Consider the following 15860-nt stretch of genomic DNA (forward strand, 5'->3'; position numbering starts at 1 on the left):
AATGTTTTTTTTTACTTGCCCCAGATGATCAGCTGTTGATCAGCTCTGAAAATATTTGGTGTCCAAATTTTGCTTCTTTAGTTTAGAGCTAGAGCTACAAGGCTAACATTGCTAACAAACACTACAAGTCAATAGTCACCCAAATCTGTTCTGTAAACACCCCATCAAAACTTTTCTTTATTAAGATCCATTATGCATTATTTGTTAATGTTATTTAAGACAGAAGCTGAACACTGCCATTTTAAACTCCCCTGCACATACATGCACATCACACTAACATACGGACGCTAGATTACATGGGCTTCTATTTAGAAATTTAAGATTAACAGTTATTTATAAATACAAATACAATCAACAGAAATATGAATACAATCAGAAACATAGCAGGGCTGTTTAGTTTTTAGCAATGCACAAATCAACTGGACAACAAAGAACCACAGACAGTTTTTGAGACAGTTTAGGACAGGGGTTGGCAACCCAGATGTTAAGAAAAGCCATTTTGTCCTTTCAGTAAAAATCAAACCACCTTGGTAGCCACGATTTATGTCAATTTTACCATCTTGGCTGTATGTCACAATATGTGCTAATATACTAGTATAGGCTAAAAAAAAGTCTTTCAAATCACATTCTTTGCTACGCTTTAAGCTTTAGCTCAGCTATAGCTTCTATTCTCACATCTCACAGCAGGAAACCTTTTCAAAAATAGAATAGTTTCATGTAAAATGTCTCTCAACATTCAACGTCTTACAAAGCTGAAGTCAGCTTTTTTCTGTTCACTCTTAAATGGTGCCTGAGGCGCCAGAAAGCAACTGCTGCACCATTTAAGGTGGGGCAATTCGAACAAAAGGCTAACAAACAAGAAACTTCAACTTCATGAATTTTTTCATTCAATTGTGTTTGACAGTTTCTTGTTGCAGATTAAATGTGTCAAAGGAGCTGGAGTGCTTACAAACGCAAATATGTCCTTTTGTCTCCAAATTATCCATGTTTGTCTGAAATCTTTTCCTTAGCTTCTAGCTATGTGAGATTGTCTGCGTCACTATGGTGACCAGCAGTCTGTAATAAATTTGTAATAAATTAGCAGATACAGGCTACATTAACTCCAGCGTTTAAGACCATTAAACCGTTAAAACTTCATTTTACTGCAGAGGAGGATTATTTTATTTTTACCTAAACATCTAATTCTGCTCCAGAGCTGTATGCTGCTGACCCCTGCTTTCAGTTCATTTGACATGCTGCACAGAACCCTATGACTCAGCGGTCTGACATAAAGTGCCCGTATCCTACATTTTTCTTTTAATTTATTTTTGTCTTTGAGGACCACGTATAATATTTGTGATGGTCTATGAACAAAATCATAATTCACTTTTATATGACCATTTTCCAACCTCTCTTTACTCTATATAATTAACCAGACTGTTTTTCTTACTGTGCCTTTAAGACTTATATATAAAGACCTCTGCTCTGGCTGAGGGTCTTGGTTGTGCTCATTTAAAAACTCAGAGCTGAAAGGCTCCATTAAACTTCTGTATGAATGGGTGGGGCTAAACTGCTGTAGGCTGAAGAGGTGGACAGATGTAAATTAGCCGTTCCTTGTGAAACATTGAACTCAAAATGGCCTGTTTTTAATGCAGTTTCCATAAATGGACCTGGCGGTATGTTTTGGAACTTTAACAATGTTTACATACTAAATTGTTCTCTTTCATTTCAAAAAAGAAAGAAAACATTGATTTTCCTTAATATGGGCCCTTCAAAAAGGACTATATGATGATGACTGCTAGCAAGGTGTACAAACCCCATGCTTCAGCAGCCTGTAGACACACACACGGTTCTCACAGACGGCAGAGAGCCCTCTCCAGACCCATTACTCCATGTGCACAAGACGGGTGGCTGTGAATCTTTCATCCTGCCCATTCCTGCAGCACTCCTGGTGTGGACTGCATTAATAAAGGATGGCTCCAGAGGGCCAGCAGAATCCAGCAAATTTCCTCTTTTTCATATTTCGCTCTCTCTCTCTCTCTCTTAGTGGAGCATCTCCTTCTTTTAATAGTGGTCAGTCGAGCGTGATCAGACAGCTCCCTGCACTGTTGGTGCTGAAATGGCAAGTAGCACACAGGCTGCGTTTCACTGGCTCAGTTACAGCGCTGTCATCTGCTCCCCATGTGTCTGTCATATTCAATAACCTCCTGAAGGTCGGATCTGCTATACAGATGTGTCATGTAAGAATGCTTACTCACAGACCGTCAAATGTACAGTAGGCAGTACTGCTGGTGAGCTGACCCCCAGGAGGGACAGTGGTAGGGTCTGTTTTATGGACATGGATTATTCGTAGTCATGGACTAAACTGCAGTGACCATTTAAGGGCCCATCATTAAAAAAAATTCCTCACTACTTTAAATAAAAGAGTTTGATGTTTTAAAGTTTCAGTCATGACACAGTCCAAACTAACTATTTATGAAAACTAATGGTCAGAAAACATAGTTAGTTTTGAATTTACTGTTTTGTGATGTCACAAAAGCCAACATATTTATATACATCTGCGTATTCAGCCTACAGCAGCTTGGCTCTGCTTGGTCATGTTAAAGTTACAAAGTGTTTCAGTCTGCTTTTTGAATGAGGCACATACATGGCAGCCAATCAGAACATCATTTATATATACAGTTGTGTGCAGAGAAGAGATGACAGAGAAGACAGTTCTGCATGTTTTCATGTAAAATTAAATAAAATAAAATGCCATATTTATCTCTGTAGAAGATGTGTTTTTCAAACATGCCAGCTAAACAGGGATGTTCAAACATTTGCATATCACTGTATCTGTCTTGAAGGTACAGTAATGACAGTCTGGTTAATTCTAAGGAAAAAAAAGAGTGTAAAAATGTAAAATGTAAAAATGTATTACAACTTATCCATAAAACCACATGTTATGATTGGACCATAGGGGAAAAATGAAATACAAACACAAATGTAGAATATAGCCACTTTAAAACTCACATTCAGCCCAGGCTTAGGCTTAATCTAGGTCTGGGAAACTAGCTCTATGAGCCAAAGGGGTCAAGAAGCCCCTTCTAATTAGTGAATTTAACTACTTTAACATGCACCCATTGATAACAGGTGACACAACGCACACTCACAGCATCCATAGAAAGCAGGGGCAGCAGAATGGTAGATGCTTAAGGTCATCATGTGAAAAGTCTAAATCAAACCATAAGGAGATCCTTAACTGACCCTGCACTTCCTCACTTTTTGGCCTGAGGAGTGTTGTAAATTTCCCATCTGCCCCCATATTAGTCTCAGTTTTTATGCCTGCCTTTTTGAATTAGGCACAATACAGGACAGTGACTCAGAACAGACATCATTTACATACAGTTATACGCAAAAGTTTGAGCAGTCCTTGCAAAATATCACATATTTTAAATGTAAACATGTTAAAAAACAACATTTTCTGCAAATGTTAATCCTCACTTAAAAACACTTATTTGACTCACTTAAAAATAGAAAAAAGAAGTCATAAAAGGTCAGAACTAAATTGTTAGGCCTTAATTGACTCGTGAAGACTGATTAGGCAGGTCAAGAATTGTCATGTCGACTTGTCAGCTGACGAAAATTTTAGAGCATAGTGAGCTCTTGGACTCTTCCCCCCTTATGCAAACACTCAATATCTAAGCAGCTGGCTGAGGACCTGAAAATGAAGTTAATTAATGACCACAAGCAAGGAAAGGCTATAAAAAGATATCAAAATGCTTATGGCTCACAGTTTTCACTGTCTGTAATGTCAGAAATAGCAGTCAAGGGGAATTGCAGAAATGAAAATCTGGAAAATCAAATCAATTCATAAAGAGAACTGCCTGTATACTGGCAAGAAAGGCAAAGCAAAACCCCCATATGACAGCAAAGGACCTGTGCAGCTTCCTTGGACAAAAACAATCCGCATAAAAGAATCATCAGAACGAAACCTTACCTACAACCTCATAAGTCAACATCTGAGGTATGTAAAACAATGTCTGGATAACTAAGAAGCATTTTGGAAACATGTGCTGTGGCCATAATCACCAAAGATATGTTTGGGGAAAGGAACAGCAGCATTTCATGAAAAGAACACCTTGCTAACAGTTAAGCATGGGGATCTATTAAGCCAGCACAGGAAACACTGCACTGGATGAAACACAGGATTTCCCTAAATATCAGAAAATTCTCAAAGCAAATGTATCATTCAAGAAAATGAAGCAAAAATGAGGCTGGCTTCAGTAACAGGACAATGATCCAAAACATACTTTAAAATAAACTGAACTATTGCAGGAAACACAATCTAAAACTTAGAACAGCCCTCACTAACCCCTACCTTGAACCTCACTGAAAATCTACGGTTAGATCCTAAACACTGCATGCAAGACAGCCCAAGATCACTGCAGAACTAGAAGCGATCTGCAGGGAAGACCTCGGGGGAAAAATGGAATATAAATACAAATGTAGAATATTGGCCCTTTATAAATCCTATTTAGTAAAGGCTTAGGCTTAATCTATTCAGTGCTTCATATTCACTTATCAGAACTGGGACGCGTCCTTAATTGGTGGTTACTTAATAAGTGCTGATTCATAGACGGATATTTTCAGCAAATTATCAGCCTGACAGCTTATCGGTGACTAAGAGGATGCAGTCAACAAATCCGCCTATGGCCACTTCAACACTGGCGAGGACTGTGGACTGCGTGTCAGATCAAATGCATAAAATGGCTGCAACAAGGCATAGAAACCTCCACTGTAAGCCTGCTAAAGCCTGTATCATCAAAAGTCTGTCTGGGGTGACCGGCAGCATGCCTGTAAGGTAAAAAAGTCACACTTGGATGAAAAGTAGCAAGTTTATCTCTTAAAAAACAGCTGAAGGAATCTGTTAGAGGGCTCCCCATGTGAAGAGGATTCTAAGCCTGTGCCTCAGCCTGTGATCCGCCACAGTCCTCTTCTCCCCTGCTGTGGCATGTGTTTATGTGGCTTTTTAGAAGAAATCAAACGCTAGAACTGATGCAGTTAGAGAAAAGTCAGCAAAACAGATTTAATAACACAAAATTCCTTCCTGTCACCTTCAGTGCGCTCCAGCCTTCACTGTTCTTGGAGTACATCCATCCATCCATCCATTTTCCAAGCCGCTTCTCCGTCAGGGTCGCGGGGGGGAGCTGGAGCCTATCCCAGCGGTCATCGGGCGGAAGGCAGGACACACCCTGGACAGGTCGCCAGTCCATCGCAGGGCAGACACACAGACACAGACAGTCACTCACACACTCACACCTAGGGGCAGTTTAGCATGTCCAATTGGCCTGACTGCATGTCTTTGGACTGTGGGAGGAAACCGGAGAACCCGGAGGAAACCCACGCAGACACGGGGAGAACATGCAAACTCCACACAGAGAGGACCCCGGTCACCCGGCCGGGGAATCGAACCCAGGCCCTCCTTGCTGTGAGGCGACAGCGCTACCCACCACGCCACCATGCTGCCCCTCTTGGAGTACATTCACACATTAATTATCCCACTAAAATTACGTTGTAATTTTACCTGCTACAGGTAGCTTTTTGAAGTACACTGGTGTGAGAAATATCATAATCATAGTGCTCAAATAAGTATTTTACTTGGGGGGGAACATTTTTTTTTAACATTTCTGATTAATTCGGCGTCTCGCAGCGAGGAGGGCCTGGGTTCAAATCCCCTGCCGGGTGACCGGGGTCCTCTCTGTGTGGAGTTTGCATGTTCTCCCCGTGTCTGCGTGGGTTTCCTCCGGGTTCTCCGGTTTCCTCCCACAGTCCAAAGACATGCAGTCAGGCCAATTGGACATGTTACATTGCCTCAGGTGTGAGTCTGTGAGTGACTTTCTGTGTCTGTCTGTCTGTCTGCCCTGCGATGGACTGGCGACCTGTCCAGGGTGTATCATGCCTTCCGCCCTATGACTGCTGGGATAGGCTCCAGCACCCCCCCGTGACCCTGACGGAGAAGCGGCTTAGAAAATGGATGGATGGATGGATGGATGGATGGATGGATGGATGGATGGATTAATTCGGTTCTAGTTATACAAAAAAAAGTTATTCAGAATAGTCTGATGTGAAATGGGTCATTGTAGTGAGGATTTCTTTACAGTGGTAGTGATAGGAACCAGAGATTTTGATGTTTACAGTGCAAACATAGCCAATTTTACTCACTACCCAGAATTCCCATTTAAAGGGGCATTCCGGCCTAAAACTAGCATTTAATATGTTATTTGTAATGTTATGCATTACTTCATAAACACTTAAAAAAGATGGTTCTTTAGTAAAGAATATGATTCTACATAGAACCATGAACATTCAAAGAACCTTTTGCATTATGAAAGGGTTCTTTGTATCATCAAATGATTCGTCAGATTGATGGAGTGTGCTGTAGATGGTTCTATATAGAATCTTTTAGTAAAGTGTTCTCCATAGCACCAAAAAGGGGTCTTCTATTGTAACCAGCTTGATATCATAACAATAGAAGAACCTTTTTGGTGCTATAGAGAACCCTCCTATAAGAAGCATTCTATATATAGAAACATTTCCAGCACATTCTCCATCAGTCCTTCAGCAGACTTGCACCCCTCAGCATCATCTGGTTGACAGAATTCACAACTGTGTACCCTTTATGTGTTTTCTTCCATCACTGCAACACCCAGCATGCATTATGCAAAGATGTCACACAGACACTGGGAATCCCCCTATATTGAAAAGGAAATTCACATATGCACCACTCATGTAGTGGCTAATACATTCTGAGGTGACATTCAGCAGTAACATCAGCCATCTGGCTTCCTTCCTTAAGCAGGTAGTGGAAAAAATCAAGTAGCTCTCAAGTGAGCTTTTCAAAAAGTTCCTTCCAACTTCAAGTTTCATCGTCGCAAGGGAGGTTTTGTCTTTAAAACAGGAAACCTCGTTCTAGAGTCTATTTTGGCAAAGGAAGTGAGTCTGCATGTTTACAACAGATGTAGCAAAGGTTATAGTTTTTCATTTTGGCTAGACTTTAATCGTGTTCAATTCTATGCCTAAAATAAAAGAACATGCTGCAGTAATGGAAAAAATTGTAGATGACAATTTGGGCTAGCTTCATAATGAAGAAAAAGCAAACTGGACAAATGTGTGGGGGCAATCTTGCCTGTTTCACTATCAGGATGAACAAAAGTGCTTTTAAAGTGCTTTTAATTAAAAAAAACTGTCCTACACAGTTGAGTGGAATAGCATTTGCCTCAATTTAAACTCATTAAGGGCTCCATAATAAGCTCATGAGTTTGATCATGTGTGTTGGGCAAGAAAACACTTTTTAAAAAGCAAATCAGACCATTTCTAGTATTGGGAAACTGTTCTAATGAGCTCACCTTGCCCTCCAATTGAAGTGGTCAGATGACGGTAACACTCTCTGGAGACTGCTGTGAGGGTTGAGCCATGGTCAGAGTAAAACCTAGAAGATGACAAGTCAATGCAAGACAGGCTGTTCAGTACAGTCCTATTTCAGCCGTCTAACCCTGAATATGGCTTCAAGTGTATAAGAGTTGGATTGTGGAAAGAACTGGGGAGCCTCATATGTTTTTGTCTGATACTTTTTTACATACTTTTAAAAGGTGGTAAGCACCCCTTGTATGTACCTCTGCACTTCAATGTCCTTCATTTATATTCCCCTACATCTCAGCTGAAACAGAGTTGTGCTACATATACCTTTGTTCTTTAGCACAGCATCAACATCAAACTACACTTGCTATACTGATAGGGGGCTTGGTGTGCTAAGGGAATTCAGCACCTGAGCAACTTTCATTGTTTTACTGAAAGACAAGACTTTTACTGGATTTGTTGCTTTAAATTACTTCACCCAACGTCCCCACGTCTAGCTTAGAGAGATAGTCAGAATATGTTTTCGTTCACCTTCAATTCTTCTCTCAGAGTTTTATAAAGACTGAATCTGGCCCAGTGGACATTTTATTAATTTATGCTGCCATCTGCTGGCGGAGCGTAAAAGGGCAAATGATTTGCGTTGGTCTTTAAGTTGTCAAAATAAACTGTTAATTAAAATAAAATGAAACAAATTACATTTTTTATACGTTCCGTGAACTCAGAGTCTGCTGTTACTGTAGTTAACGTATTTAGATTCATATTTTTATATTTAAAGTCATGTGTTAATTTTATCTCTTAGTTGACGACCTGCAGTACAGTGATGTGAAAATGATCAGAATCACTAGCTGTGCAGTTCTTTATTCAGTCAGTCAGTTTGCGTGCTATGCCTAACGTAGAATAATTTACTCCAGTGAATATAACTATAACTGTTATATAGCTGAGTTGCAAGAGTTGTAGCGAACAAATGGAAGACATCTTTCATCTTACAATCACTGTAAACAACAAATTATATATATATATATATATATATATATATATATATAAGACGTATTGAAAATATCTGTCGATTTGGCTTGATTTGGCTACACACGCTCCGCCTCAATTTCTGCAACATCCAATCAAATTCGCCACAGCGAGTGACGTTCACTGTTCCAAAGCGAGGCGCGCTGAGCCGACTTGGCGGAGCTAATGAGCTAGTTCGCTACTGCTAGTTTGATTTATCTTCGGTAATGAGGAATTCCTAACAAACTCCTTTAGTAATTCGGGGCAGAATGAGACATGGATTCAGATGCGGGGCAGGAAGACCCCAAGGCCGGTCCTGTCGCTGAAACCTCGCTGAAATTTACACCACAGAGGGGAGGCGCAGTGTTGTTAGCTTCAAGAAAAAGGTAAATAAACAGTGAGCTGTACTTTTGGTCAGTTAACTAACGCTAGCTTAGTTAGCTTAGGGGACCTGTACTAGCTGTAACGTTACGTTACACTACGTTAAGCACTTTGACTTCGATAAAGAGTTTTATCAAGACTTTTATGATTTCTAATTATTGTGGCATTTTGTGAATGACCCGCATGTCTCTCTGTTCGTCTGGATGGACACGGGAAACAAGCTCATGTTTTTCAAGGGGAAATCCACCGAGTTTCTCTAGTTTCTGGTAGCTTGTGACGTGAAATGATTCATTGTCGTTAGACAACCTTACAGACTCTGATTTCTTTACAGTGGTAATGATAAAAAACCAAGGGTCATGATGTCTGCAACACAAATATAGCCATCTATTTTATTTAGTCTCCAGAAGTTTTTTGGGGGGGTCTTGTACCTACTAGCACCACTGTGACTAATTTTGGTTCAATGCATTTTTCTGGAACGAAGCATTTCACATCAAACCACTTTTAATGGCATCGTTTACATCTTAACCCTATTGAACCCTATTTTAGCAGAAGTTTTGAAAGATCAGTGGAGTTCTCCTCTAAAAGAGCCTGTCTGATGGGGCTTTGGCTAAAGGTACGGGGGCTGCAGTGTAGGGACTGAAGGAGTGAAACTTAAGGTGGTTTGTGATTCAGTAGAAGCAGTATCGGTATATACACTGAATTGCCAAGTTTATTAGGTACACTAGGTGCACTTTGTCACCCTGTCAATCAGTGAAAGGAGCCCAGTGTAGACAATTGATATTCTGACATTGTAGTAGGTGTTAATACTGACTTAAGGCTGGTCGGTTCATCCGACATTGGGCCTGCGGTCAGAAACTGAAAACTATTGAAGGGCTACAAGATGATTAGCGCAATTTGTTGGTGAAAAAGATGAAGTACATTGCACATCTACGATGAGAGCCAGCAAGGAAGGTGTGTCTAACAAAGCAGGTAGCAGGTGGACACAATATTTAAAACTCCAGCATCACTGCTGTGTCTGACACTCTTGTATCAGCGCAACACAGACTAACATGATGTCACTTCCATATCACTGTCACTGCTGTGCTGAGAACGGTCCACCACCCCAATAATATCTGGTCAGCAGTGGTCCTAGGGTGGTCTTTTTCTGGAATGTGTTTACATTTAAGGAGACAGGTCAATAAACATTTATGTATTGGTGAAGTAGTTTAGAGCATGGCAATTTTGAAAGATCATTCACGTTTGACACTGAACAATAAGAAGGTTAGGTTAGAGGATTACTGTGTATTGAACACCCAGCAATTTGTTTTTATGGTTCTAATTATTGTATAGAATGATCTATAGCTATTAATATATACAATTGTAGGGTTGCGAGGAGCTGATGCATTGTGCATCAGCAGATGGGCTGCAGTCAGTAACCGTAATTTACAAAGTGCACCTGTGTGTTATGTTTTTTGATAAATTAACTGTTAAATGTAGGTAAACACATGCCAAATAAACTGGCAATTTAGGGTCACTGATGGATAAATCTTTTACTGGTTAGTATTCACCTGGTTTGCCATTATTTGCTGAGTGATTGTAAGTGCCAGAGGCTAGTTAAAGTACATCCACTTATCCAACATTTCTTCTGTAGTCAAGATTCTGTACAGAGATGCACTTGCAACTGGGGGGCAGAAAGCAACAATTAAGTTGTTAAATGCTGGGGTGCTTTATACCCCTGTAGCTGACACTTTGCATTGAGCGTGGACTTAGATGATCTGACTCAGAACAGGAAATTATACAAGCTGTGAGTGCACAATTGAACATCTGTGTCAGCAATGGGTGCGCTTGAAAGATATTGATTTACTACTTTGTTTTCTGTTGAACAGAACGCCATATTCGGGATCAAAGAAAGTGAATTCCAGTTTTAAGTCTCCAGTAAGTATTGTGATTTACTGGAGTATTGAAATTTAGGTCAATACCTTTTTTAATCTGGTAGGAAAAGGTTACACATGCATCACATGTATCTGCTTAATAAAACAGTACACTGTTGCTGTTTCTCAACCTGGTTATGTGCATATTAGTGCATGACTGAACAGTTAATGTCTAACTTTACAAAATGCAGCAACACCAGCTTCTTACGGGTACTTAAATAGTCTTATGAAGCCTTAAAATACGCCTAAGATCTTGAGAATTTTTTTTAACTATTGGAGGTATTAAATTGTAAGATGAACCTTAAAGATGGTCTTGAAAAGCTTTGATGTAAATAAAATTATATCCAGCCAACAGCGAAATATAGTCAGAAACTGACTACTGATGAAAGGCTACAGGACGGCAGAACTAGTAACAGTCAAATGTACTGAAAACACGGATCAATGTGTATAATGTTTGTTTCATCTGTGTGAATAAAACAGATATTCTGATATGATATGGGTTTGTGTGTGTTGGAAATTAGGTTTTTTTTATTGTTGGTCTTAAAAACAGAATTTGATTTCCGAATTGCTCTCCCTGTAACAAGAGCATCACTGTGCTTTTAATAGGTTCAGGTTTCCAACGCAGCAAGTTCTGGGATTTGTATTGAGAAGGAGATCAAAGAACTGCAGATGAAACTATCCGAGCTGGATTCACAGATTGTGCTGTTAGAAAATGAGTAAGTTGGTTTGTATGTTTGGTAGATACACAGGAGGTGGACCACAGAGACTGGCCTGTTGTCTTTTATGTAGCCCTAAGTATTGTTAGAATTGTTTATAGACTTTTACGCATGATTTGTTTACCCCTCATGACACTGCAAAAAGAAAATCAGTCACAAAATAAGAATATTTTTATAGACACTCAGTAGTACTGCTGCTTCTTCTACCTGCTTGGTACATAATTTTACATGCATGTGTAAATTTGGTGTTGCATGTGCAGCACCTCTGTCATGCACCTGACACCGTTCATGTCTGGTGCGTCCACAAAAACAGTTGACACAACAGTTCTACGTTATAATGAATGTCATCCTTGTTTTCCTTGCTATCACTTAGGGCTTCTCTGAATCCATTTTAATCTTTTTCTCTAAGATATAAAGACTGAGGTGTTTTTGTTGTTTTATGATTGTCTCAACAGAGGCATCAAAGTGGAGGAAATAGATCAGCACATTGATCTGCTGCACGAGTACAATGACATCAAGGACATTGGCCAGACTCTTCTAGGCAGACTGGGTAAGGTTGGTGTGGTGGCAGGATGATTCTGTTACTCATATCAAATTTGTATTTATAAACTTTGTGTGTAGTTACAGTTTGCATATGTGTAACGGTCACCTTTCCTTTAATACATATGAGTTTTTATTTTAATAAGTGGCGATAGTTACTGTGTTGTTAATGTATTAATGTGATAAATGAGGATTTTTTTTTTTCATTGTTTAAAATGATCCTGTTTGGTTTTATTCTGCTTTTGTGGTGATGATTGCTACTATTGCCTGCTGCACAAAGTCAGAATATAATCCTGTGGTTGGACATACCTGGTGAAAGTCATCTTAAAAGCTACTTTCTCAGAATAGGCCATACTGATTGGCCCAATCATGATCAGAAATTTACCTAATTGTCCAACAAACCAAATAATTCCTGAACACATGGATGGGCACCAAACTTTTTTAGTGAAATTTTGTTAACATTTATTGTTAATTTGCAGCTACAAAATTAAATTGAGATTATCTTACAAAAGTAAACAGAGTAGTCAGGTACTCTAGAGCATGAGCATATGAGGCCACATATTGCCTTTAGAGAGGTTATCAGACATCAACCCACACATGACTGTATACATACAACACTACCTTGTACTGGCCTATACGGATTATATACGTACAACACTAGCCTATACAGGGATGTAATGTCAGAAGTATGATAATGCCACCAACTGCATTACAGCTGCATTCTCTAGCAGCATCTACATAAAGGGTTCCTTTTAGTTCTCAAGCCTGCCGTACGCCCTCTGTACAGCGGCTAGAGCATGACTCCAGCTGGCCTGGGGGCGAGAGAGGCAATAGCAAGCGAGAGCAGACTTGTGCCATGTCACAGTTTTCCTCTGTGTGTCAACACAACTGATCTTCTGTGTCTTTCTGTCGTAGCCGTCCTGCGTGGAGTGACCACACGTGACTTGTACAGCCTATTTGACATGGAGCTGGACGACTGATTGGCCAGGAGTAGAGGCTGTGTGCGAATGTGGATGGTGTTAGCAGTGCCCTTTCTGGAGGGTAAGCTGGTGTACAGGTGATACATGTAACAGCAGGATCTGCCTAGAACACTGTAAAATTATTTGGTGTTGAGCTGAAGTGAGTAAATCTGAATGCATTCATTTTTAGGTTTTGTTGAACTGAAATTAGTTAACAGAATGTAAGGCACATATTTTTGTTCTTTTAAAGGGGACTTCTATCAGTTTGTCAGTTTCTGCATAATGCAGTTGTTGAAATGTGAATAAAGTCATTCAGAATGGTTTGATATGAAATGTTTCATTGTAAGGAATCATCCTGACTCTTGAACTTTCTTTGAGGGAGCTGTTAGACCCATGAGACGTCTGGTTCCTATCACTGCATGCTGTGAACAAGTCTAAATCTTAGAAGATTTACAACAGGAGTATTTAACATTAAACCCCTCTGAATGAAATTAGTTATATCTTAAGGAATGCATTAAGCAGATTGTTTTAATAAATCATTGGAATTCCCCTTTGCAATCATTTGACGTTCAGTGAATTCAAAGTCTTAAACCTGACAGATTATTGTTGTTAAGGTAAAACAATACATGACTTACAGTATTATGAGACTTCTGTGTCAAATATTTTCACCTCTCTGGTCCCATGCAAGATTTACTGAAGTGACTATGAAGCTATTTAGAAGTTAATGGAAAAAAAGAGTAGTGGGTTTATTTTCTAGTGTACTTGGGCCTAATTGATATGATTTTTTGTTGTTGTTGTTGGTTCTTTGGTTCTTCTTCATTAACCTTTACCTAATGCTGAGTCAGGATCCTCTAAGGATCTCTGGGAGTGGTTCAGTTAATGCAGAGCAAGAAATACCAATACTAGGTGTGGAAATGATAAAGAACAGCAATGGTTGGTCCACTAGCGTAGAAAGTATTTTACTCAGGAAGGGCATGCCTATGGGCACGCCCACTGAAACTGCCTCCATGGTTCAGGACTGGCAACCACTTATGGGTTTGAGAGTGATGAGTCAGAGTAACTTGTTTAATTAACTATAAAAATATATATATTAAAATAGAATTATTTGGTGAAATTATGATTAATTAGTTCATTTTGACTGAATGCTTCAACTTTTTTTAAAACATACTATTCTTGTAAAACGGGGGCGTTTAAGGAAGTTACACAGTGAAAACTTGTGAGAGATGAGAGCATGTTCTCAGCTTTCATCTCTGCACCCTGGTCTTCCTTTCATTGTTTTTGTTTTGTTTGGGTTTTTTAGTTTTAATTTTTGTTTTTTGCCCCCATGTGTGAATGTTGAAAAATTGTGTGGCCTTACACTGTCCTTTACACATTTTAACATGTTCTGAAGTGCCTTTCTTCCCCTGAGGTCCACTTATGACCTTTTGTTATGGTTTTATGTACTGAATAGTCATTCATTTTTACACATTTGTAACCGTTCTATTCCTTTCCAACATAATTATTTCCAGCATCTCTTTACCCTTCATAATGAATCAGGCTGTTTTTGTTACTTCACCCTTAAGACTGATATATGTAAATGAGTTCTGATCTGATTGGGTGGCATGTATTGTGTCTAATTCAGTGTTAATGGGTGGAGCTAACCTGGATGTAAATACATTGTATTTTTTTCTGACCTCACATCAAATTCAAAACAATTTTTTTTCCAGTTTAGTTTCCATATGCACTATGTAGTGAACTTTTACATGCTACGTAAAATTTTCCCTTTGCAGTGGGGCTGTCTTGCGGTTGTCTTCAGTGTCTCAAGTCAAAGACTGTTCTCTTTATTCAAGGCCTTTACAAATAAAAGATTGGACACGTTCTTTGAGCAGCGTCATGCCATATTTTCCTCTGATTGATTTGTCCCAGGATGTGGTTCCTTTACTAATAAAGCCTGACGTACAGGACACATCACAGTGATCTTCATATCAGGCGTTAATTGTTCTTTATGGTTCTTCAAGGGTTCTTTAGTAAAGTCAACGGTTCTCTTTATAACCATGAGTTCTGTATAAACCGTGCTATGCTTCAATGTGTTGTGTATGGTTCTATGTAGAACCTTTTTGAAAATGAATAGAGTTCACTTATTGCTACGATGTAAAGCTTGTAACAATAGAAGACCCGGTTTGGGTGCTATATAGAACCATTTCTAACCATTCTATATCATCTGTATACACAACACATTTAAGCATGGCATGGTTCTATGCAGAACTCATGGTTATAAAGAGAACCACTGTATTTACAAAAGGTCCGTCTTTTTAAGTGTGTACATCAGGCTTTGAATCAGCTATTGCGTGATTTGAATTGTTTTAAACACTATTAGATCAGTATTAAGTAGAGAAGTATTTTTCTCTAGCAAATGATCACCTACACTAAACTCATTCATTCATCATGTGTGAAAAACTGCGCAGCGCTCTGCACTTGCGCAGATTTGATGCTTAGGAACACGTGTTGGTGTGGCGCGAGCATACGCATCTCGATCTCCCCCACCCTTTTCTCTTTCTCTTTTTTTCCCCCGTCTTTTTTCGAGCGCTCTTCCCGGTTCTGCAGCGCAGCCCTGTTCCTACCGGCTGCGAGCCCCTGCTCTTTCTCTGCAACGCGATTCGTTGTTTGGTAGCGTGAACGACTCCTTACATTGAACCGCTTCTTTTCTATGAATTGGTCGAGCCGATTCACAAATCCCAGTGAGTCGAATTTCTTTTTGTAGCAGCTGCATAATATTATAGGCCGAAATCTTATTAGGTGTAAATACTAAGATATGACAGTTTAAAATAAGATGTGTTGTATAATTTATTATATTAATGCTAGTATACAGCTTGAAGTGATCTCCCTTCTTTGCTGAATGTGTCTTATGTATTTCTGCTTTATCTTTAATAGTCTGTTGAGGAGCCACATGTTACTCATCTAGGCCTGTATATTTAGAGAGTCAGTGGCCTACAGAT

General features: G+C 39.4%; 1 protein-coding gene across 1 annotated transcript; it reads left to right on the forward strand.

Moving 5' to 3' along the window:
- The first annotated feature begins 8537 nt into the window (after positions 1 to 8537).
- Positions 8538 to 14744, forward strand: swi5 (SWI5 homologous recombination repair protein). Its single transcript, XM_017708141.2, has 5 exons — positions 8538 to 8765; positions 10626 to 10674; positions 11277 to 11386; positions 11842 to 11936; positions 12842 to 14744. Exons 1-5 carry the CDS (start codon positions 8656 to 8658, stop codon positions 12904 to 12906), a joined length of 429 nt encoding a protein of 142 aa, XP_017563630.2. The 5' UTR covers positions 8538 to 8655; the 3' UTR covers positions 12907 to 14744.
- Positions 14745 to 15860: the final 1116 nt, after the last annotated feature.

This window comes from Pygocentrus nattereri, chromosome 18, assembly GCF_015220715.1.
Source record: "Pygocentrus nattereri isolate fPygNat1 chromosome 18, fPygNat1.pri, whole genome shotgun sequence".
NCBI classification, from domain to species: domain Eukaryota; kingdom Metazoa; phylum Chordata; class Actinopteri; order Characiformes; family Serrasalmidae; genus Pygocentrus; species Pygocentrus nattereri.

What these genes read in the sequence shown, in the direction of transcription:
- swi5 (XM_017708141.2), top strand. Translation starts at nt 8,656, where the DNA reads ATGGATTCAGATGCGGGGCAGGAAGACCCCAAGGCCGGTCCTGTCGCT. An exon ending in TTGTTAGCTTCAAGAAAAAG is followed by an intron (nt 8,766 to 10,625) that starts GTAAATAAACAG and finishes TCTGTTGAACAG; the next exon opens with AACGCCATATTCGGGATCAA. An exon ending in ATTGTGCTGTTAGAAAATGA is followed by an intron (nt 11,387 to 11,841) that starts GTAAGTTGGTTT and finishes TTGTCTCAACAG; the next exon opens with AGGCATCAAAGTGGAGGAAA.